The following is a 24,544-nucleotide window of genomic DNA, read 5'->3' as shown; positions in this document are numbered from 1 at the left end:
GCAAGGGCAAAAGCTAAGATCTGAATACTGGTATGGTTGACCCAAAAGCCCCATTACTCAAAACCCCTACCAAAAATGCTTTCATTATTCTGCTGAGTTAAAGCATGAAACTGAGCAACTATCTTATTGTATACACAAAAATTAACTCAAGATGGATTAAAGACTTGAATTTAAGATCTGAAACCATGAAACTCTTAGAAGTAAATCATAGGCAATAAGCTCCTTGACATCAGTCTTAGTGATGATTTTTTTGGATTTGACACCAAAAGCAACAAAAGCAAAAATAAACAAGTAGGATCACATCAAAATAAAAGGCTGCACAGCAAGGGAAACCATCAACTAAATGAAAAGTCAACCTACTGAATTGGTGACAATATTTGCAAATCATATATTTGTAAAAGGGGTGTAATATTTAAAGTGTATAAAGAACTCATACAATTCAATAGCAAAAAGAAAAACAATGTAATTTAAAATGGACAGAGGACTTAAATAGACATTTTTTTCTCCAAAAAAGGCATACAGGTGGCCAACAGGTATATGAAAAGATGCTCAACATCACTCATCATCAGGAAAATGCAAATCAAAACCACAATGAGTATTATCCTACTACACCTGTCAGAATGAATAATATCAGAAAGAAATACCAAGTGTTGGCAAGGATATAGACAAAAAGGAGACCCTTGTGCACTGTTGGTGGAAGTGTAAATTGGTGCCACCACTATTGAAAACAATATAGAGGTTCCTCAAAAAATTAAAACTGGAACTCCCCTATTATCTAGCAGTTCCTCTCATAGATATTTATTTGAAGAAAGCAAAAACACTAACTCAGAAAGGTATATGCATCCCCATGTTCATTGCAACATTATTTACAACAGCCAAGATATGGAAACAAACTGCATGTCCATCAGTGGAAGTATAAAAACAGTGTTTTATACAATGGAATATAATTCAGCCATAAACAAAAATGAAATCTTGCTATTTGTAACAACATGGAGGATCTCAAAGGCGTTATGCTAAGTGAAATAAGTCAGACAGAGAAAAGACAAATACCATAAGATCTTACTTCTACGTGAAATCTTTTTAAAAATATGCTTATAGATACAGAGAACAGATGGTGGTTGCCATATGGGGTGGTGGGTAGGTGAAATGGGTGAAGGGAGTCAAAAGGTACAAAATTCCAGTTATAAAATCAGTAAGTTATTAGGACCTAAGGTACAGATGGAGATGTAATGTATAATGGACACTTAATTTATAATACTGTACTCCATATTTGAAAGTTACTAAGAGAGTAAATCTTTAAAACTTCTCATCACAAGAAAAAAAGATAACTATGTATGGCGAAGGATGTTAACTAGACTTGCGATGATCATTTCATAATATATACAAATGTCAAATTATGTTGTATACCTGAAACTAATATAATCTTGTATGTCCCTTGTACCTCAATTAAACAAAGAAAAAACTTTGAAGAAAACCCGTTTCAGTGAGAATTTCCTATAATGGGATTCCTTTTCATTTTTGGATGCCCTTTTGAAATTAAAAACATTTTTATTTATACAGTGAATTTTTAATTACCTGGCATCATTAATTGATAAATTTATTCTTTAAAATTTTCTGCATTTCCAGAATATTTGAGACATAAAAATTCTGTGAAAAAAGTCTTACTATCTCCATTTGCTGAATAAGAAATGAAATTCATAAAAGTAACAGAGATAGTGGCAGAAGTTAAAGTGTAATGCAGTTATTCTGATTCCAAACCATGTTTTATTTTCACTATGGTTTACTACTTCTAAATTTTAATGTTTTTAATCAAATATTTGAAGAAATAAAATTAACTTCACTTAAATGTTCTTTCAGGTTTTTGCCATTTTCTACTTACCATAAAAATAAAAAGTATACCCCATTAATGCATTCGTCAAGCAAGTACGGTCCCAATTCTTATGGAAGTCGTCATTTTAGAGATGAAAATCCCAAGAAATGGATCTGTGACAAGGTAAGTTAGTGCAACATTAAAAAAATGATGTTCTTTTTGAAAGGCTAAAAATAACACACTGATTAAAACAAACATAAATATTCTCATACAGTTAACACCTTCATGGTTATAAAATTATTTATAGCTATTTCATGTAAAGATAACACTGCTAACTTCTCTAGCCAGTAAGAGATTTGTGTTTTTGTTTTTTAGCATTTCATGTTTTTTATGGGTAATGACTCAGCTATCCTATGATCTATGGTATACATCATGGCTTTGCCAAAGCCAGCCAGGGTCAGAACTTGAATCTGTGATCAAGAATAGCCAAGCTCTCAGACATGGAGATCAGTGCTTGATCTCTTGATTCTCTCAATCTCTGTGTGTATGTAGAAAGATAAGTAAATAAGTAGGCAGGTATGTAGCTAGATAGGAATAGATAGAAATATATGTGACATTTATATATGTGTGTATATACACATGCACATATATATATATGATACAGAAGAGAAGAAGAGAAGAAAGCAAATATTTATTGATTCCAGAGTTCCATTTGTTAGCATTTAGAGAAATTTTTCTGAATAGGGAAGATCCAAGGTGTCTTACACAATGAGGTAAAAGGGAATTTTTTGCTATGTGTTAAGCCCATTATCTAACAGAAACTATAACTTATTTATCGAAATAATTACGCAGATAAAATGAAGTTGTAAGTGACTTTCTGGAAAGGGGTTAACGCCACTGAGATCCATAGAGCATACCAGATGTATTGGTTCTATTAATAGTCTGTCAATGAGGATTTACTCATTTACACACAGCCTCCTCCCAGAAGGATTTAAGACACCTTACTAAAAGGCAAATACAGTAAAGCTTATATTTTAGAAATAAAAATAGAAGGAAATGATCTTAGATGAGAACAGTGTCTATACTCACAAAATAAAGGAAACCATTATGGCAGTGCTAAGTAATAGGAATTTCAGCTTGTGGATGGCAAAGATGAAAAGGAAAATACAAGTTGCAGACATATCCTCATTACTCAAGAGGAAGGCATATGTTAGACCCTTAAGAAAAATGAGATCTTTCTTTATTTTATCAAACTATAAGGAAAAGTCTATTTTTAGGGCATTAAAAATATGGGATTACCAAGGGTAAGTCACGGGAGAGTAACACAGATACTTTAGAAAGTGCCTTTTTCTTTTCCACCTGCTGAGTCCTCTGTCTTAAAAAATGATCTAAAATACTAAGTAATTCCATATCATAGGGAATAGGTACAGTGAGTAGTTCAGTTTGGCTCACTGATTGAAAACCTAAATACTGGTGACAATGTTATTCTTGGCATTTGTTTTTACCTGATAGGCAACCATTCAGAATATAGGATAAATATAATTTTTAAACTATTTAATTTCATATTTTGAATGTATGTAATGTGATCTACATCTAATTTGCTATTTGATGTAAACATCTTTTTGCTTTTATGCCCTCCCACAATTTTATTTAATTCAAAGAAGTGCTCATTTCTTCAAATATAAATGACTTACCTTAGGACATTAAGCTGCTTCTGAGTAAGTAAGTCCCTTGTACAAATGTTTCTTTCCTAAAATAATATAATACTTTTTGGTTTTATATAATCAATTCACCTTATACATTCTAACATATTTTGGAATATGCATCTGTCTTGCAGAAGTAAGCAAATTCATGGAAATATAGACACTTTTGGATACGCGCTAAAGAGAAAAAGTTTATTTTGTTCTTTTGAGGAATTGTGGTGTGCCTTCATACTTTTAAAAAGCATACATACTTAAAACATTAAGGACAAGTAGTTGTTCTTGTAGACTCTGAAAATTAAGAGAGAAAAGTATAGGGAGAAGTCTTAATAAATATAATAAAAATTAGTAAGAAATCGATAAATCATGAATTATAAATCATGAATCCACTTAACCCTACATAAAAGCATGTAGAAAAATACTAAATGAAAATTGAAATTCCATCTTTCCCATCTTCTCTCTCTTCCTTCTTATTTCTTCCTACTTTCTGATTTCTTCAAATAAATAGATTAAACAAATTACTCTTCTGTGTGGCTAATGTAATCAGCACATTAGAGAGGTAGCCATTTTATTGTTTGTATGTTAAGTCTTACAACTGTTAGACATAATTTATGTTTTGATTTGATGTTAAGTCATTTGGGTGAGAGTTGGGTACAGTAAATTGCTAAAAGAAGGCTTCTTTTTCTTTAGTTTTAAAAACTTAGTTTCTTGATTAATGGGTTTGGAGACCACAATTTATTCATTATTAGTGGAGTAAGGATAGTAGTAAGGAGGCTAGAGTTGTTAAGGTCAAAATATTGAAGAAGGAAAGGCTGATCTGGTTTTATGCTTTTTCTGTGGGAAGATAGACTCTTTACAAACATTTAAAGTATATGTAACACTATTTGAAAGCAATAAATTGATTTCAACCAAGAAACAACTCAATTAAATATAGTTGGTTCCTGTTCTCCACCTCTTCCATCATGTTTTGAGATTATCTACATGGAGAATTTCCTTTTCTCCTCTCACCTATAAGCATGGAGGTTTTAATTTTCCAGTCATTTGTTACACAGTGTTAAAGGTATCAGTTGAGAGAAAAGCAAATGTTAATTAGCTACTCCTTCTCTAATCACATTCACATTAAATCAATTAAGTATCAAATATTATTTAATATTTGTTTTATTTTTAATGCTGTTGATCTGAAGAACACTATACAAAGACATCAGAAAGTCAACAAAGGAGAGCAAATAGTACAGTTTTTTCTTCATAGTATGAAAATCAGTAATGAAAAATAGCATACATCATTTTTCTTAAAAGCATGGAAATCTATAATAAAAAATGTAATAAAACATATTTCTTTTTTATGTGATTAGTGATGGTAACTTTTAATTAACTTAAGTTGAATCTTTTTAAAAAACTTTATTATTTAAATTCAATTTGGGTAGCATTCACTGTATTATTAGTTTCAGAGGTAGAATTTAGTGATTCAGTAGTTGCATGTAACACCCTCTGCTCATCACATCATGTGCCCTCCTGAATGCCCAGTTGCCCCATCCCTCTATGTACCTCCTATACAGCAACCCTCAGTTTGTTTCCTAGAGTTAAGAGACTCTTATGGTGTGCCTCCCTCTATGTTTTCATCTTACTTTAATTTTCCTTCCCTTCCTTACTCACATTTCTTTAATCTGTAAAAGCCCCCAAGTTGTTAGATTCTAGGCCTGTGTCTTAATGGCAAAACTTTAAGTTCAGGAAAATAATTGGTGTTTATAAACTACTGTGCTTATATCAATATCTAAAATAGAAGTGAAATTCAATAAGGAGATATACCAGTCAGTTACTATTAGTTTAATCTCTTTGGATAGATTTAAACAAGTTGGACAATGCAAAAATTCAGTGTACTAAAAACATTCTTTTGGTTGTCAAAACATTCACATATGTTCATATTTACTGGAGCAGAAATAATAGTCTAAGGCCTTTATCTGAATTGGAATGAGTTCTCATATGCATTTTAGATGACTGATTTTAATGGAACTATTTCATGTTTTCCCACGTTTGCAGAATTCAGAAAGAGACTTTTAAGATGGTTCATGTTGATGGAGCCTTTCTTCATATGCCTTATTGTAGGTGAATTACAACAGTAGGGCAGCCCCTTTTGTTATTTTCACATGCATTTTGGTCCCAAACAGGATTTCATAAGCTACAAAGCATAAAAATATCTAGTACTCCAAAGAATTAATTTAGAGAACCTAAGCATATTGCACAGAACATAAAGTTGACCTTTACCGTCTATGGCTTTTGGAATGGAGTGGGATGTGGAACACATCATAGATTTAATGTGGCACATCGCTGTCTGCAGAAGCTTGGGTGGGACTGGGACTGCTTGCCCATGGCACCCGGTGATTGAATCTGCTGTCACCAGCATCCTGATAATAATGAACATTCAGCTTAACGACCGTGATTATGATTATCATAATTGATGTGCAAGTACAGTGTGTGGGGATCATTACAGCTGAACTGTATAGCAGAGAAACATGCCTCAGTTATGGATAATTTTACTTTTATGCATTGATTAGGATAAAATATGCCTTTCTATTTAAACAGACCAGCTTCATATAATTTTAAAAATCTTTCTGTGTATGTTGATTGATGATTATGCACTTGCTGAAAAACAGCCCCTTACAGTTGTTTGTTTTGTGTTGTTTTGTTTCATTAGTAAATGTAAACAATTAAATAATTAGGTGTAATTGAGGGAAAATATTTTGCTTATGAGGATGGCCTTCAATAATCAAGTATTCAGTTTAGCTTTGTTTTTTTTTCGTTTTTTTTTTTTTTCCCTCTTTCTTTCTCACAATACACCAGGGACTAAAATTCTTCAATTATTTTTTTGCTATAATTATCCTTGAATCAGTCAGTCTTCTTGAGGTCACTAAGCTTCAGGGAAAATAATAAGTTTAAATAATTTTTGTTATAGATCTGTATATGCATTTGCATATGTGTATATTTATATATACTCTTATATACTTTAGAAAACTGGATAGAGCCAAATATTATTTATCAAAATAATATTTAATCTAAGACTAGTGTTAAGATGTATATATTTACACTACCTTTGCTTTTTAACCACCTTGTTTCTGATAGATTTATTATATTGTGTAGTAATTTTTAGTTATACTTTTACAAAGGAACTTGTGAATGAAAATAATATGTGCAGTGATGTATCCAGGATTTTTAGTAGATTAGATCTGACCGTATTAGTCTATGATTATTAACCTAAGGGCTTAATTTGCATTTGAGTCTAAAATACTGCATTTGAGTGATGAACAAACATAATGGACATTTTTGTAAAGCCTGGTAAGCCATTAAAAAAAAAAAAAAACTTTTGTAACTTCAGTAAAGTCTGAGATTGAGAGATCTCGCCACCAGATCCTTAATAACTGTAGAGTGCTAAAGAGACTGTGGCAAACATTTCCTCCTGAGATCTGTAAGATTCCATCCCCAAGGTCAGGTGCTCGCCCCTAGATGTGCAGCTGTGCAGTGTGGTGTAGGACAGAGTGTTTGACAGCCAGAGGGTTAACAGCTTGCCTATAAAATTTTTCTTTCAGAAGTTTTTGGTCCCAGTGTGATTCTTGAACTTTATTAAGAGTTCTGCTGTAAGTTTACCTCTAAAAATTCAACATATGCCAGTTTTCTCTGCATAATTACTAATCTAGGATAACAAGAATTAAATTCTTCATCTGATAGAAATCTTGGAATATGTTAACTGCATTTCTCTACAATTAAGCTCTTAACCTTAATTTAAAAAAAATTTAAATACTTCAATTTATTTTTTTCTTGTTGTTATTGTCAGAAACTGGGTTAGCATATTAGCAAAAACTTTAGGCTTCTAGACCTTTTGCCATCATTCCTAGGTATAGGATCATAGCTTTAATTTCTTTCTGTGACCTCCCCCCCATGATGTCTTTATTTGACTTGCCAAAGAGGAGGTTTCCCAGAATCAAGAGCCCAAAAATAAATAGAAATATAGCTGGTAAATATTCTTTATGTCTTAGAAAGAGGTGGACTTTGATCTTAGGAATCATGGATGTGTTTGAAGCATGATATGAATATGAGAGTTAGCATTGAAAGTGCTTATTCAAGTGTCGCTGGGCTATGTCTGCAGGTTTGGCATGGAAAAGTCCAAGGGATATTTGTGGGTTTTCTAGTTGGGCCTCTATCAAACCATACTGAACAATAATGTTTGAGCATTTCTGCTGCATACATCTTTGCCCTAATGAATTCCCAAAGGTGAAATTTCTTTCTTTTTTTTTTAAGAGTTACTTACTTATTTTGGAAACAGGAGAGAGGAGCAGAGGGAGGGAGAGACAATCTAAAGCAGAGTTCCTGCTGAGCATAAAGCCCCACATGGGGCTCGATCCTAGGACCCTGAGATCATGACCTGAGCCAAATTCAGGAGAAGGCTGCTTAACCAACTGAGCCACCCAGGCGCCCCTGAAAGTGAAATTTCTTAGTCAGGGCTGTGATAGTTGCTGTTATGTGTCAGTTTGACCAGGCATTTGTACCATTATTTAATCAACAGTAATCTCAGTGGTGCTGTAAAGGTATTTTGCAGATGTGGTTAACATCTACCCTAAGTTGACTGTGAGCAAAGCACATTACCCTCAATGGCATAGGCAGATCTGATCCAATCAGTTAAGAGCAAAAATTGAAGTTTCCTGGAAAAAAAATTCTGCTGCACGACTATAATATTAATTCCTGCCTCCATTTTTTCCCAATTTCGTATTACATTTATTGGCTCAAAACTATAACTTAAAAAATTTGAAGAACCAATGAACTAACATTCTTTTTTTTTTTTCTTTTATTTTCTTTTTTTTTAATTTCTTTTCAGCGTAACAGTATTCATTGTTTTTGCACCACACCCAGTGCTCCATGCCATACCTGCCCTCCTTAATACACCAGGCTCTCCCAACCTCCCACTCCCCACCCCTTCAAAACCTTCAGGTTGTTTTTCAGAGTCCATAGTCTCTCATGGTTCACCTCCCCTTCCAATTTCCCTCAACTCCCTTCTCTCCATCTCCCCTTGTCCTCCATGCTATTTGTTATGCTCCGCAAATAAGTGAAACCATATGATAATTGACTCTCTCTGCTTGACTTATTTCACTCAGCATAATCTCTTCCAGTCCCGTCCATGTTGCTACAAAAGTTGGGTATTCATCCTTTCTGATGGAGGCATAATACTCCATAGTGTACATCGACCACATCTTCCTTATCCATTCGTCCATTGAAGGGCCTCTTGGTTCTTTCCACAGTTTGGCGACTGTGGCCATTGCTGCTATAAACATTGGAGTACAAATGGCCCTTCTTTTCACTACATCTGTATCTTTGGGGTAAATACCCTGGAGTGCAATTGCAGGGTCATAGGGAAGCTCTATTTTTAATTTCTTGAGGAATCTCCACACTATTCTCCAAAGTGGCTGCACCAACTTGCATTCCCACCAACAGTGTAAGGGGGTTCCCCTTTCTCCACATCCTCTCCAACACACGTTGTTTCCTGTCTTGCTAATTTTGGCCATTCTAACTGGTATAAGGTGGTATCTCAATGTGGTTTTAATTTGAATCTCCCTAATGGCTAATGATGATGAACACTTTTTCTTGTGTCTGATAGCCATTTGTATGTCTTCATTGGAGAAGTGTCTGTTCATATCTTCTGCCCATTTTTTGATATGATTGCCTGTTTTGTGTGTGTTGAGTTTGAGGAGTTCATTAGAGATCCTGGATATCAACCTTTTGTCTGTACTGTCATTTGCAAATATCTTCTCCCATTCCGTGGGTTGCCTCTTTGTTTTGTTGATGTTTCCTTTGCTGTGCAGAAGTTTTTGATCTTGATGAAGTCCCAAAACTTCATTTTCGCTTTTGTTTCCTTTGCCTTTGGAGACATATCTTGAAAGAAGTTGCTGTGGCTAATATCGAAGAGGTTACTGACTATGTTCTCCTCTAGGATTTTGATGGATTCCTGTCTCACGTTGAGGTCTTTTATCCATTTTGAGTTTATCTTTGTGTACGGTGAAAGAGAGTGGTCGAGTTTCATTCTTCTACATATAGCTGTCCAATTTTCCCAGCACCATTTATTGAAGAGACTGTCTTTTTTCCACTGTATATTTTTTCCTGTTTTTTTGAAGATTATTTGACCATAGAGTTGAGGGTCCATATCTGGGCTCTCTACTCTGTTCCACTGGTCTATGTGTCTGTTTTTATGCCGGTACCATGCTGTCTTGGTGATCACAACTTTGTAGTAAAGCTTGAAATCAGGTAACGTGATGCCACCAGTTTTATTTTTGTTTTTCAACATTTCCTTAGCAATTCGGTGTCTCTTCTGATTCCGTACAAATTTTAGGATTATTTGCTCCAGCTCTTTGAAGAATACTGGTAGAATTTTGATCGGAATGGCATTAAAAGTATAGATTGCTCTAGGCAGTATAGACATTTTAACAATGTTTATTCTTCCGATTCAAGAGCATAGAATGGTCTTCCATCTTTTTGTGTCTTCTTCAGTTTCTTTCATGAATGCTCTGTAGTTCCTCGAGTACAGATCCTTTACCTTTTTGGTTAGGTTTATTCCCAGGTATCTTATGGTTCTTGGTGCTATAGTAAATGGAATCGATTCTCTAATTTCCCTTTCTGTATTTTCATTGTTAGTGCATAAGAAAGCCATGGATTTCTGTACATTGACTTTGTATCCTGCCACGTTACTGAATTGCTGTATGAGTTCTAGTAGTTTGGGGGTGGAGTCTTTTGGGTTTTCCGTATAAAGAATCATATCATCTGCGAAGAGAGAGAGTTTGACTTCTTCAATGCCAATTTGGATACCTTTTATTTCTCTTTATTTTCTGATTGCTGTTGCTAGGACTTCTAATACTATGTTGAACAAGAGTGGTGAGAGTGGGCATCCTTGTCATGTTCCTCATCTCAATGCGAAGGCTGTGAGCTTTTTCCCATTGAGGATGATATTTCTGTGGGTCTTTCATAGATAGATTTTATGAAGTTGAGGAATGTTCCCTCCATCCCTATACTCTGAAGCGTTTTAATCAGGAACGGATGTTGGATTTTGTCAAATGCTTTTTCTGCATCAATTGAGAAGACCATGTGGTTCTTCTCTCTTCTCTTATTGATTTGTTCTATCACATTGATTGATTTGCAAATGTTGAACCATTCTTGTAGCCCAGGGATGAATCCCACCTGGTGATGGTGGATAATCTTTTTAATGTGCTGTTTGATCCTGTTTGCTAGGATCTTGTTGAGAATCTTAGCATCCATATTCATCATTGATATTGGTCTGAAATTCTCCTTTTTGGTGTGGTCTTTGCCTGGTTTGGGGATCAGAGTAATGCTGGCATCATAAAGAGTCTGGAAGTTTTCCTTCTGCTTCAGTTTTTTGAAACAGTTTCAGGAGAACAGGTGTTATTTCTTCTTTGAAATTTGGTAGAATTCTCCAGGGAATCCGTCAGGTCCTGGGTTCTTGTTTTTTGGGAGGTTTTTGATCACTGCTTCAATCTTGTTACTAGGTATTGGTCTATTCAGGTTGTCAATTTCTTCCTGGTTCAATTTTGGGAGTTTATAGTTTTCTAAGAATGCATCCATTTCATCTAGGTTGCTTAACTTATTAGCATATAACTGTTGATAATAACTTCGGATGATTGTTTCTACTTCCTTGGTGTTAGTTGTAATCTCTCTCTTTTCATTCATAATTTTATTAATTTGAGCTTTCTCTCTTTTCTTTGTGGCTAATGGTTTATCGATCTTATTGATTCTTTCAAAAAACCAGCTTCTGGTTTCATTGATACATTCTACTGTAGTTCTAGTTTCTACCTCATTGATCTCTGCTCTAATCTTGATTATTTCCCTTCTTACATGTGGAGTTGGTTTGATTTGTTGTTGATTCTCCAGTTCTTTAAGGTGTAGAGACAGCTGGTGTGTTCTGGATTTTTCCATTTTTTTGAGGGAGGCTTGGATGGGTATGTATTTCCCCCTTAGGACTGCCTTTGCTATGTCCCATAGGTTTTTACCTGCCTGCATTTTTAGCCTGACAGGTTAATCTGCAGATTTGGATTTTCCTGACTCCATAATTGGATAGGCCATTTCCTTAAAAAAAAAAAAAACAAAAAAAAAAACTGTCTTTCTGTCTGTCAACTTTCATCATTAGTTCTCTTTCCTTGGAGAACCGTGAGTGATATAGAGGCCGAGAAAATTATTTTTTTCCTAACTTTTTTGGATTTTCCATTCTCATAGAGATAAAAGTGATGTATATAATATTGTTTTTGGTTAATACACATATACCTTAGTAAATGATTCCCAAAACAGGATTAGTTAATACATCTGTCAGTTCACAGAATTACCTTTCTCTGTGTATATGTGTGGTGACATTTAAAATACACTCTCTCTCTTTTTTTTTTTTTTAAGATTCTATTTATTTATTTGACAGACAGAGATCACAAGTAGGCAGAGAGGCAGCAGAGAGAGAGGAGGAAGCAGGTTCCCTGCTAAGCAGAGAGCCCGGTGCAGGGCTCGATCCCAGAACCCTGGGATCATGACCTGAGCCAAAGGCAGAAGCTTTAATCCCCTGAGCCACCTAGGCACCCCTAAAATACACTCTCTTCACAACGTTGGTTCTCCAGAACTTTTTCATCTTATAACTGAACATTTTTTTCCCTTTGACCAATATTTCTTTATTTCCCCCACCCACAGTCCCTGGGTACTAATCTACCCCATTTCTGTGAGTTTGACTATTTTAGATATGATTTATAAATAAAATCCTATAATATTTGTCTTTCTCTAACTTATTTTACTTAGTATAATGCCCCCAAGTTTCATCCCTGTTGTGTCAAATGGCCAAATTTCCCTTTTTATTGCTGAATAATATTCCTGCGTGTGTGTGTATGTGTGTGTGTATCACATTATCACATTGTCTTTATCCATTCATCCATCAGTGGACACTTCGGTTATTTTCATGTCTTGAATATTTTAAGTTAACTTCAATGAACACGAGGGTGTATATATATCTTTGAGATAGTGATTTCCTTTCCTTTAGCTATATATCTAGAAGTGGGGTTGCTGGGCCATACAGTAGTTCTATTTTTTTTTTTTTTAAGATTTTTTTGGCAGACAGAGATCATGAGTAGGCAGAGAGGCAGGCAGAGAGAGGAGGAAGCAGGCTCCCTGCTGAGCAGAGAGCCCAATGTGGGGCTCGATCCCAGGACCCTGGGATCATGACCAGAGCTGAAGGCAGAGGCTTTAACCCACTGAGCAACCCAGGCGCCCCAGTAGTTCTATTTTTAATTTTTTGAGGCACTTCATACTGTTTTCCATAATAACTGTGCCAGTTTGCATTCCCAAAAACCGTATGTAGGGATTCTCTTTTCTCTGTATCCTCACCAACACTCATTAGCCCTTGTCTTTTTGATAATAGGCTAACATATCATTAAGGCTTTTGTTACATATTGTTGAACTGCCATAAAGAAAATGTATGGTTTGTTCTAGAAGAATGGCAGTAAATATGTAGAAATGTGAATTAATTTTAGAAGTGTTAAGAATACAAATAATGTTAAAATTGAAAATGAAATCGATATGATGATAAAGTAAGAAAAAAAGTTTGCTGATTACTACTAAGTTTCTGCAAGGGACAAACTGAATTTACAGTGATACTATTCACTGAGAATGGGAAAAGAAAAGGATCAGAATTTTGGGAGCAATTGTAGGGAAAAAATCTTGATCTTAATCTTATACACATTTGAGATCGAGATGACTTTGATTCATCCAGGTAGAGATGTTAAATAAATAGCTATTATCCATGTTTGTTGCTTGAAACAACAGATGGACCAGAGTCACAGAATTGAGTGGCTCTTGTTCACAAATAAAATTTAGTATATTCAGTTCATAAATAATAATTGAAATCCTGACAATGAATGAAATAGCCTAAAGTAAAACATAAGATAATGAGAGGGCAACTGAAAGTCTTGAGGAATGCCAGCACTTAATAACCATTTGGAGTTGGATGAGCTGTAAAGGAGGTAGATAAATGTGAATGAAACCAAAAGAATATGCTTATCAAAGAAGTCAAGAAAAGATAATGCAGGAAGAAAGGAGTGATGAGCCATGGCAAATGATGCTGTGAAGTTAAAGAAGATGAGGACTGAAAAAGCCCCCTAGATTTAGCAAAATCAAAGTCATTGGTTACTTAGCAAGAGCCGATTCAGTGACAATATGGGGAACTAAGCCAGAATGGAGTGGTTTGAAGAGGGAGTAAAAAACAGTATGGGGTAGGAAGGATGGAGGAAAGGGAGAGATTGATCTAGTTAGACAGTAATTTGAATAAATTTGGCTGGAAATGGAGAAGAGAGATTGATAGGGCAATGGCTTTAGGGAGAGAGAGAGTGAAGTACCCTTTTTGTTTTAAAGATGAAAGAAGTCTATCATGGATCTATTTTACTGTGCTGTGTGAAATTATTACTTAACCAATTTTCTATGATATATATTACTTTATCTTTTAGATTCATCTTTTTGAATTTTCATATTTAGAAGCAATGCTGAGGGCCATTGCTCCTACAGCTTAACCTTTGCCTACAAATGTGTTTAAAGCAGTTGTTCTCCACCGGAGGTGCTGTTGTAGTTTGGGCAGTGTATGAACACACTTTTGGCTCTCACAGCTGGGTAGAGGTGAGTGGAGGTGGGCGCTACAGGCATCCTGCACCCACCTTGAGGCAATGACTTACTAAATTTCCTTTACTGCACAAGACAGCTCCCCACTACAAAGAATTATTTGCCTAAAATGTCAGTAGTGCCACTGTTGAGAAATCTTGGGTTAAAGAGTATGCATGTTTTTAAGATTTTTGATTCATCTTCCCAAATGTCTAAACAGAAAGGGTGACCTAATTTACATGTCCAACTGGCAATTTATGTGAATTTCCATTTCCCTCCATCTCATCATCTCTGAGTATTATTTTATCATCATTAATTTTATTTTATTAATAAATAGATATTTTTATTTGCTTGGGGGTTTTTGTTCCTTGAAAATTTATATGTGGAATTCTTTGATCTCTGATTTAAGGTACGCATTTCTTCAGAAAAGGTTGTTGTTTGTTTCTGCCATGAGCTGAACAGAAAAACTAAATTTTGATTTCACAGCCACACCTCTGTGAGTTCAAGTTCATTGTTAAGGAACTCTCATGAAAGACTTTTTTTTTCCCTCTCCACTCAACCCAGAGCCAAGAATGAGACAGGGGCATATGTCAAAGTCTTCCTAATAGGGTCTTTTTCTTTTTCTAGTTTACCTACTAGGAATGTTGGTTTTTTAAGGAGTGCTGGTTTCATACAGAGTTCTCCAGTGTAACTCCCACACTCTGGGGCTGTCCCATTGTTAATTTCTTGACCATGTACCATATTATGCCCAGACACTAGGACTATAAATAAATATATACCTTGGAACAAATACTGACTGTAGCCCTCACCAGACTTGTGCTAGCCTTTTTTGTTTTTTTTTTTTAGAATCCCCTTATTTTTTTTTCCAGCTCATCTGTGCATTGAAAATATCTTAAAATCTTTTATCCAGAAATTTTAAGTGAGAGAGGTTTTCTGAATGTCAGTCTGCTGTATTGCCAGAAATTATAGTACTGACACTTTCTTTGTATCAAATGTTGGAATAATTTTTGCTAGGTAACAAACTGTTTTTGTCAGTTGCTTTGAGAGGGAAATGGTTCTTGCCTAAGATAAACTTGTGAAGTTTTTCTAAATATTAAATGATCACTTATGTTTCTTTTGCTACCTTTAATATACTGTAAAATGATTTAAAATTTATTCTTGTATAAGGATTATTCAGTTTTATACTTTTTACAAATAGCTCCCAAGTTTCCTTAATATCGTTTACTCTATTGTTTCTTATGGTTAACAATTCTATTATTTTTATTATTCACTTCATTTAGTTACTATTTTATTTACTTTGGGGTTTTTGTAGACTTTATATTGATTTTATGTTAACTCTTTTATTATAGGCACCAGACTTACAGTTTTATATATTACATATTTAAAAATTTTTATCTCAATTATTTGTCAAGCAGATACAGAATATCAGAATATTTTTTATAAATGTAATGGTACACATAAGAGACTCTTAATCTCACAAAACAAACAGGGTTGCTGGGGGTAGGGGGCATAGGGAGATGGTGGTGGGGTTATGGACATTGGGGAGGGTATGTGCTATGGTGAGTGCTGTGAAGTGTGTAAACCTGGTGATTCACAGACCTGTACCCCTGGGGCTAATAATACATTATATGTTAATTTAAAAATTAAAAAATAAATATAATGGTATAGTGAACTCTCCCCCTGATTTAGAAAAAAAATTCCTATTATTTTCAAGTCTTATGTGGCACTCTTAATGATTCTGTCCTTTCTGTTGCTAGCTAGAGGTATCTGCTATCCTGAATTTTTAATAATTTCTTCACTTTTTTCTGTACTTCTATTACATGTATTTTTGTTCCCAAGCAGTAGTTAGTTTTACATAATTAGGCACTTTATATAGATGTCTTTTTATAAGTGTGCGAATTATACCATGCTTTTTTTTTTTTTTTTAGCAACTTGCTATACAAGAGACTCACTGTGTGTAGCTGCATTTCGTTTTCACTGATAAAAAATATTTCACAAATGAATTTGCCACAATTTATCCATTTTACTGGAGATGAATGTGAGGTTCGGGGTAGCCTTTTTGCTCTGATAAACCATGCTGATTTGAATGTTACATTGGTTCTTTTACATACCTTTTTCTTCCTATATGAAAGAAAGGTATGGCTGAGTGTATATGTACATCCTTAAATTTGTTCATAAGAATGTATTTTTCCAAATATTTTACAAACTTAGCGTTCAGCAGGGATGTTCAGTATTCCTGCCAACATATTTTTGCCAATATCAGATAGGTGTAACATTACAGTTTTTTTAAATTTATTTTTTATTTTCAGCATAACAGTATTCATTATTTTTGCACCACACCCAGTGCTCCATGCAATCCGTGCCCTCTATAATACCCACCACCTGGTACCCCGACCTCCCACCCGCTGCCCCTTCAAAACCCTCAGATTGTACAGTTTTAATTAGCATTTTCTTGATTTTAATGAAGTTGTGCCTTTTTTTTCTGTAAGAGCACACGATGTCTTTTAATACAAATTAGTTTTTTTCACATAGATTCTTTGCATTTGTTTCTAGGCTTATTCCTAAATAAATTGTACTTTATTGTTATTGGGAAAAAGTTCTTTTCTCATTTATTTTCTAACTTGCTCTTGTTATGTAGTCATCTCTGTTGTACGTATGTGTTTTGTTATTGTATTAGTTTATTCAGGTTGCCATAAAGTATCATAGAATGGGTGGCTTAAACATCAGACTTGTGGAGGCTGGAAAAGCAAGACCAGGTGCTATCAGGGTTGGTGAGGACTTTGAATTGTAGACGGCTGCCTTGCTGCCATGTCCTCACATGGCCTCTGCTCTGGGCATGGGTGGAGAGAGAGGAGAGAAGAGAGAGAGAGAAATGTATCTCTTCTTCTTCTTGTGATCCCAGTCCTACTGATTACGTTCTGGATTTAGAATCTCTCATTTCAGATACTACTTCGGTGCATAAAATTTTAAACAAGTTATTTGAATTCTCTGTATCTCGGTATTTTCATTTGTGGAGAGGGAAAATATTTTGCCTTACTTAGAGTTTGCTCTGATGACAGAATTAGGGAATCATATAAGTGATTTGGACTACCCAACATGATAAACACCATACATTTTAGTTATTATTATGTATATGACCCTTTGGTTTCTTTTCCTACTCTATTTTTCTATTAGTATATTTGGATTGCTAATTTTGTAATGACATCCTAAATCTCTAATGTCCTCTGGGTCACTTAAAAATTTCTCCGTCATTAGCCCCATTTTCATGTGTTAACATTATAAAAGCTATTTAGAAAGTAATAATAAAATAATGTTCATAAATTGATTGAGTCCTAGATGATTAAAAGATTAATTTGCCTTGTATTAATATAAGTTTATTTTCCATACTATATATATTTCATGTTTTACTATTACAAAAATTAAATATTCAAATGTAAATATATTGGATGTCTAACTTGTGTTGCTTCTAAAACAAATATATGAAAGCTTGCTATCAAGCTGAATTTTTACTTACAGAAAACATTCCCTATCCTTTTGTATCTTCAGATGATTTTTATGTCAGAATATAAAAAGCAGTACCTTAAAAATCATTTTTGGTAAACCTCCCAGTGGGCACTTAATATTGTTTTTAACTCTTACAAAAAAGAAAAGGAAACCAGCAGTGATACCATAAAAATAAAGGACAAGTCAAACACTTCTAATTTCATGTTACCTTCTTGTTTCATATCACTTTATATAATGTGGAGATCTATTCAGTTTCTTTTAACATACTTAATGCAGCATTTTCCAAATTATGCCTAATCCAACATATTTTCTCCCAAAGATGCTATTCACAGGGTTATTTAACTAAATATTAGTATTCTAATATGATGGTGGAAGCCATACCACCCAACTGATCTGCAGAATTCTGCAGTTTGTAACTTTTATTATGCTAGTAGCATATTGAAAATAGTGTTATTAACTCCAGATTTGTCTCTAAACTATTTTTAGGTGGCTATTATAAGGTTACCAACTCTTAGAGAAAAACTTAAATTCACTAGCATGCTCAAAGGTTAACAAATGTGAGATATCAGATGACTAAAAAGTGATAACTTGCTAGTCTGGACAGCAACTGATTTCAAGAATATTTATTAAATAACATTAAGATACAAAAATAGTGAAAATATTTCACACTGCCGGCTGGAAAGATACAAATGTTGACCTTACTTTCTTATTAAATCTATTCCAAGAGCTATTTGCAAAGATTTTGCTCACAATTGGAATATTTAATAAAATCTAATTTTCTTCCTCTGTAATTCCTCAGTTGGAAAATGTGGTCCCTTGATGATGATATAAGGCTTTGAAGAATAAATGGATTTCAAAGAGAAAATTAGATGGTACTTATTATGCTGTCTAACTAGCAATGCATTGTCATTTGTCTGTTGTATTATAAATGTCTTGCTTTCCCTACCTTCTTCATTTAATCATGTAACTTGCCTGTAAGCAGCATTAGAGAAAAAAGTTGTTCTATGACTCCTTCTTCTGTTTTTTTTTTGTCTTTACTCATCCCAGAGACAGCTCACACTTAACGCCCAAGACAGAACACCTCAGGTCCTCCCCGACCCCGGTGTCTTCTGAATCCCTTCCATCCACACCTGAGGGAGATGTATTAGTTTCCTCCCTTTACTTCCTTAGGGAAGTTTCTCCTAACTATACCCCCCTCTCCCAAGTGAAGTTATGGTTGACTGCCAAGTATAGTATTTTAAAAATTAAACCTTAATATAAAAACCACGTTCTAGTCTAAAATTGAATTTTCTCATGGTAAATATCAGTTCTGTGCATTTATTCCATGTTTTTATTATACATCTTTTCAGAGTATTTTTTGTTAATGCATCTAATTATTTGTCATTAGAAGACTGAGTGTGTTGATTCAAATTTCTTTTTTTTTTTTTAAAGATTTTATTTTATTTATTTGAGAGAGAGAGACAGTGAGAGAGAATGAGCGAGGAGAAGGTCAGAGAGCAAAGCAGACTCCCCATGGAGCTGGGAGCCTGATGTGGGACTCGATCCCGGGACTCCAGGATCACGCCCTGAGCCAGAGGCAGTTGTTTAACCAACTGCGCCACCCAGGCGTCCCTCGATTCAAATTTCATTGCAGCTTACCAGCCATATAGCGGGATGATGTTTACTATAACAATAATGAAGGGCAAATAGCATTTGCTGTATAATTTTTCCTTCACTTTTATGTCATGCTTGTATTAAGAAAATTACTTCCATTTTATTTGTCAACACTTTCAGTAGAAATTCATTTATATTGCTAATACCTATAAATCATTAAAAAAGGTTAAAGCATTTTCTTCAAAATACTATTTTTTAAAAAGAAATACATAGAATTTGAAACTATACTGTTTGAATCTGAAACTCTGCTTACTTTATCTCTGATTTTTGAGACATGCATATTGTTTTTCTAATTGAATTCAGAAATCATCTGTCATTTTAGTTTTGACATGTACTATACATAAATAATGTCCAAAGTATAGAAACAATCTAATTTGCAAGTATTAGTATACTTTCTAATTCCAATAGCATTAATTGAGGAGTTATAAAAATACTATATGTAAAGTGTATGTTTTATTTTATTTTTTTTCTTTTTTTTCCAATTTATTTATTTTCAGAAAAACAGTATTCATTATTTTTTCACCACACCCAGTTATATTTTATTTTTAAAGTATTTTTCCATATTTATGGCTAGCATTACCTAAATATCAAGGTACAGTGAAAATTCTGAAAAATATATCAGAAAAAAAGATGATAGATTATATTAAATATATTCACAGGTAACATATACTTTTTCTTTTTACCCCAAAACATTACTGGTAAAATTTCCTCTCTTTAACTTTTAACTCTCATCTTACTTATGTGTAATGGACATAAATGCTTACAATAAAAAAAGGATCTCAGGTTGCATGAATCTCTCAGATTGGGAGATTTTCAGGTATCAAATGTTAAGTATTTGGTATTCTATGAAGAAATTCATCTCAGAATATAGCTACTGTATTAGTATAAAGTTATGGCTTAGTGGCATTAAAATAATCAATGGTAGCCCTAAGGTTGATTTTTGACAACATGGTAACATAAAAATAAAATTCACTTTCAAGAAAACTTCTTTCTACTATAGAGTACAGTATGACTTATAGTATAGCCTCAGTAAAGTCTACTGTGCCAAAGCAAAGAAAGTCATGTTTTTCAAATGTTAAAAATTTTTTTTGATATGAATAATCATTATTATTGTTATATATCTGACTTCATAGGGGATGACAGTGTACGTAGCTTAATTTTTTAATTGATTTTTTATTTAAATGTAATTAACATACAGTCTTATATTAGTTTCAGGTGTACAATATAATGATTCAACAGTTCTATAAATTAGTCAGTGCTCATCGGGATAACTGTACTCTTAATCCTCTTTACCTGTTTCACCCATCCCCTGACTCACCTCCCCTCGGAAAACCAACAGTTTCTTCTCTGTATTTAAGAGTGTGGGGTTTTGTTTGTCTCTTTTTTTTTTTTTCCTCTTTGTGCCACATTCCACAAATGAAATGATATGGTATCTGTCTTTCTCTGTCTAGCTTATTTCACTTTGCATGATACCCTCCACCTCCATCCATGTTGTTCAAGTGGCTTTTTTTTAATGGCTGAGTAATAATATTCCATTATGTATATATGCTGATGGACACGTGGGTTGCTTCCATATCTTGACTGTTGCAAATAGTGCTGCAATAGACATAGAGGTGCATATCTTTTAGAATTAGTGTTTGTTTTCTTTAAGTAAATACCCAATAATGGAATTACTGGATTATATGGTAATTCTGTTTCTAATTTTTTGAGGAATTTGCATATTGTCTTCCACAGTGGCTACACCAGTTTGCATTGCTACCAACAGTGCCTGAGGGTGCCTTTTTCTCCACATCCTTGCCAACACTTGTTATTTCTTATCTTTTTGATTCAGCTATTCTGACAGGTGTAAAGTGGTATCTCATTGTGGTTTTGGTTTGCATTTCCCTGATGGTGGGTGATGTTGAGAGCATCTTTTCATGTGTCTGTTGACCATTTATGTGTCTTCTTGGTTTTGTTTTTAAATATTATAGTCAAAATTTTGCTACCTCCAGAACATGTTGCTTGAAGTATGTATGCTACATATACTCAGAGTTTGTCTGTATTTGCCCCATTAAGCTCACAAATCCTTCTATGAACACACACCCACATATAGGAAAGGCATTGCTGGGTGGGGAAGAGAGGGGAAGTAACTGAAGAACCAGCTTTCTCATACTGAAATATACACATAAAAGTGATATTCCACATATTTTCTCTATGGAAGTATAATTGTTAAGCATACTTCTATTACAAGTGCGTGTTACCTGGTGTGGACTTGGACTTAAGTACAAAAGAACTGTCCACTTAGGTAGACTCACTAGATCATTAATATAAATCAAGTCACCAGCTTTCTTCCACTTAACCATATTTCCCTTTGTAGAAATCATTTTATCTACTCATTTCTTCCACTTATTTTATGTGGGAAGTTTGATATAGAGGCTGGCAAAGTGGGTTTGCATTTCATTTATTTATTTATTTATTTATTTTCATTTTATTTATTTTAATTTCAATTTTGGCTTTTTAATTTTCTTATTAAATTAGTCACTGTACAGTACATCATTAGTTTTTGATGCGGTGTTTCATGATTCATTGTTTGCGTATAGCACCCAGTGCTCCATGTAATACGTGCCTTCCTTAACACCCATCACCAGTCTAGCCCATCCCCTCACCCCCTTCCCTCTAAAACCCTCAGTTTGATTCCCAGAGTTTATAGTCCCTCATGGTTTGTCTCCCACTCCAGTTCCCCCCCCACTTCATTTTTCCCTTCCTTTTCCTAGTATCCTCCATGCTGTTCCTTATGTTCCACAAATAAGTGAAACCATATGATAATTGACTTTCTCTGCTTGACTTATTTCACTTAGCATGATCTCCTCCGGTTCCATCCATGTTGATGCAAAAGTTGGGTATTCATCCTTTCTGATGGCTGAGTACTATTCCATTGTACATATGGACCACATCTTCTTTATCCATTCGTCTGTTGAAGGGCATCTTGGCTCTTTCCACAGTTTGGCTGTTGTGGATAAAAATCAGGAAATGGCTATTTTCTTCAGAAATAATGCTAAGATTTTTCATTAATGCTTTAATACTTTTTTTGACATCTGACTCTTTAGATACATAATTGAAGCTATGGACCTTCTGTCTAAAAATAAAGTACAAATACAAAAAAAAAGCACACAACATCTGTATGCCATCAATTTAATCTTATTGGAAACTGATTTATTTCACCAAATAAAACAAATTTTTTCAGTATTTGTTTACAATTATTACTTTCAAATATCTATTTTATAAAAATGTGGAAATGAATCCAAATCTTGCAAGTAAAGAAAAGAAATTATATAAAAATAGATTTCAGTGAAAACACTACCATTTCACCTGAATAAAAGTTGAAATGTTGGGGTAGCCTTTTAATGTAGCAGGACTTCTGTGCCATTAATTTGATTTCAGTTTTTCTAATGACAGCAAATGCCAAAAATAATAACTTACCTAGGTGTGTACTATCAAGTGGAACCAAAACACCGGTTAACTCACTTTGTCAGAGAGCAAAGGTTGGAATAAAGGAATAAAAAAGATTTTCAAGAAATCTCTACATTGAACTCATGTCATTTCATTTCTTTTGTCCTTAAGCCTTTAAGGTTATATGTTTTGGAATAGGCATTATTATAGAGTCTGTGACAGCTAAAAATTGTGAATCCATGTATCCATTTTAGGGAGATTGAAGCAGAAATGAATTTGAATGGAGCTTTGTGATGTTCCTAGGTGTTCAGAGATTTCTGCCTATACAGAAATAAACAAATTGTCATTTTCCACTTCAGCTTCCAAAAGCATTTCCTCCAGAATTAGAGAGTTGGCATAATTATCTTCATCTAATCTTATTTTCCAGAGGAAGGCTTTCTTAAAAGAATTCAAGTATAGTGTGGCTTTAGTGAATTGAAGAAAAATTGAAGAAAAACTAAATTATCTAAGTAATCCAACCCATGAGTGCGCGTCTTATCATATTGTTCTGATCATGACTTCCTATTTCTTGCAGGTATAAATCTGTAAAGTTGAATCCTTCAAGATGTTCATTTCACATTCTTTCTCTCTCTCTCATAAAACCTTCCTGTAAAGGCTCTGGTTCGAAAGTTGACTACAGGAATATGCATGCGTTAGTCTTTGATTTGGGATTTTTGGGGCAATATTCATGCTGATGTTGAAAGAGGTGATCAGTATGGGATGTAGAACTGTTTTTCCATCAAACAGCAAAACCAGATGTTTTCCCAGAGATTGCAGATTCTACACCTAGTCCTGAAATTTGAAGTTTCCTTCCAACCAAAGTTATGCTCAACTCTTAATCATTTTGAAGACAGTAAGAAAGAATCTGTGTAGTTTCCAAAAGGGGCTCACAAAATAGGATTTTTTCTATCATGATGTTTGTAGGAATATACCACACCAAATCCCAAGTTGGTTGCTCTCAGATGCTAAAGGAATGTGTTGGCTCTATCATTTACTCTGTGACATGTTAGTAAATAACTATTTGGGAGAAAATGAAGTATTTCTTCTGTAGTATACTTTTGTTCTAAGTCACAAATCAACTAAGACATTTATTTATTATGCTTCATGATTTCTCCCCTCTGGTATAAGACTTCTTCCATTTGCAGTGTGAGATGATTTCAGACAAAAGTCTTCGGATGGGGCAAATCATAGTTTGGTTGATTTCCAGCCTTCTCAAATCAACCCATTTTTTATGACAAACAGCCATATTCTGTGAAGTATTTTTACAAAGGACAGAAGTGTTTCAGCTCTATTTACTTCCTTTTTTAATTATAAAGTCTTCACTACTGAAGAAGTTATTCAAATCCTGTGCTATTTTATAATCTATATCTCAAGATTCTCTGTCTATACATTATTAAGATGTATGATTGAAAGCAACTTTGAATATTATGTGTGAACTCTAAGAGTTACTTTGGGTATATCCTCCACTGTTTAAAAATTAAATCAAGGATAAATGATAGAGATGTAGAATTGTAGAAGTAAAACTTTCCCCATACGGCAATACCCAAACAGAAATAATCTCTGTAATGTCTTATGAATAGCAAATGGCTTGGCAGATTCAACTGAGATTAGTTTCTATGTGCCTTTTGTATGGCTGTTTAGAGCTGCTAAATCTAGATATCTTGGTTCTGAACATGTTTCCTGAGATTTTAGGAAGAAGCAGTTTTATAAAAAGATCAAAAACAGTAATGTAGTGAAATTG

The 24,544-nt window shown here is 34.1% G+C and overlaps 1 protein-coding gene across 3 annotated transcripts in view; it reads left to right on the top strand.

Moving 5' to 3' along the window:
• The window catches only part of SPATA17 (spermatogenesis associated 17), a 178,718-nt gene that overhangs the window by 122,445 nt on the left and 31,729 nt on the right, over positions 1 to 24,544 (top strand). For 2 of the 3 annotated variants that reach the window (XM_044266823.1, XM_044266824.1), the window contains one exon: positions 1,858 to 1,993. In XM_044266823.1, the coding sequence (XP_044122758.1) occupies positions 1,858 to 1,993 (136 nt within the window). Of the gene's footprint in view, positions 1 to 1,857; positions 1,994 to 14,030; positions 14,101 to 24,544 lie in introns of those variants that run through there. The other variant, XM_044266825.1, reaches the window with a different exon arrangement.

Source organism: Neovison vison, chromosome 10 (genome assembly GCF_020171115.1).
Source record: "Neovison vison isolate M4711 chromosome 10, ASM_NN_V1, whole genome shotgun sequence".
Taxonomy (NCBI): Eukaryota; Metazoa; Chordata; class Mammalia; order Carnivora; family Mustelidae; genus Neogale; species Neogale vison.
The sequence above is the reverse complement of the archived record's forward strand: the minus strand, read 5'-3'. Positions and strand labels throughout refer to the sequence as shown.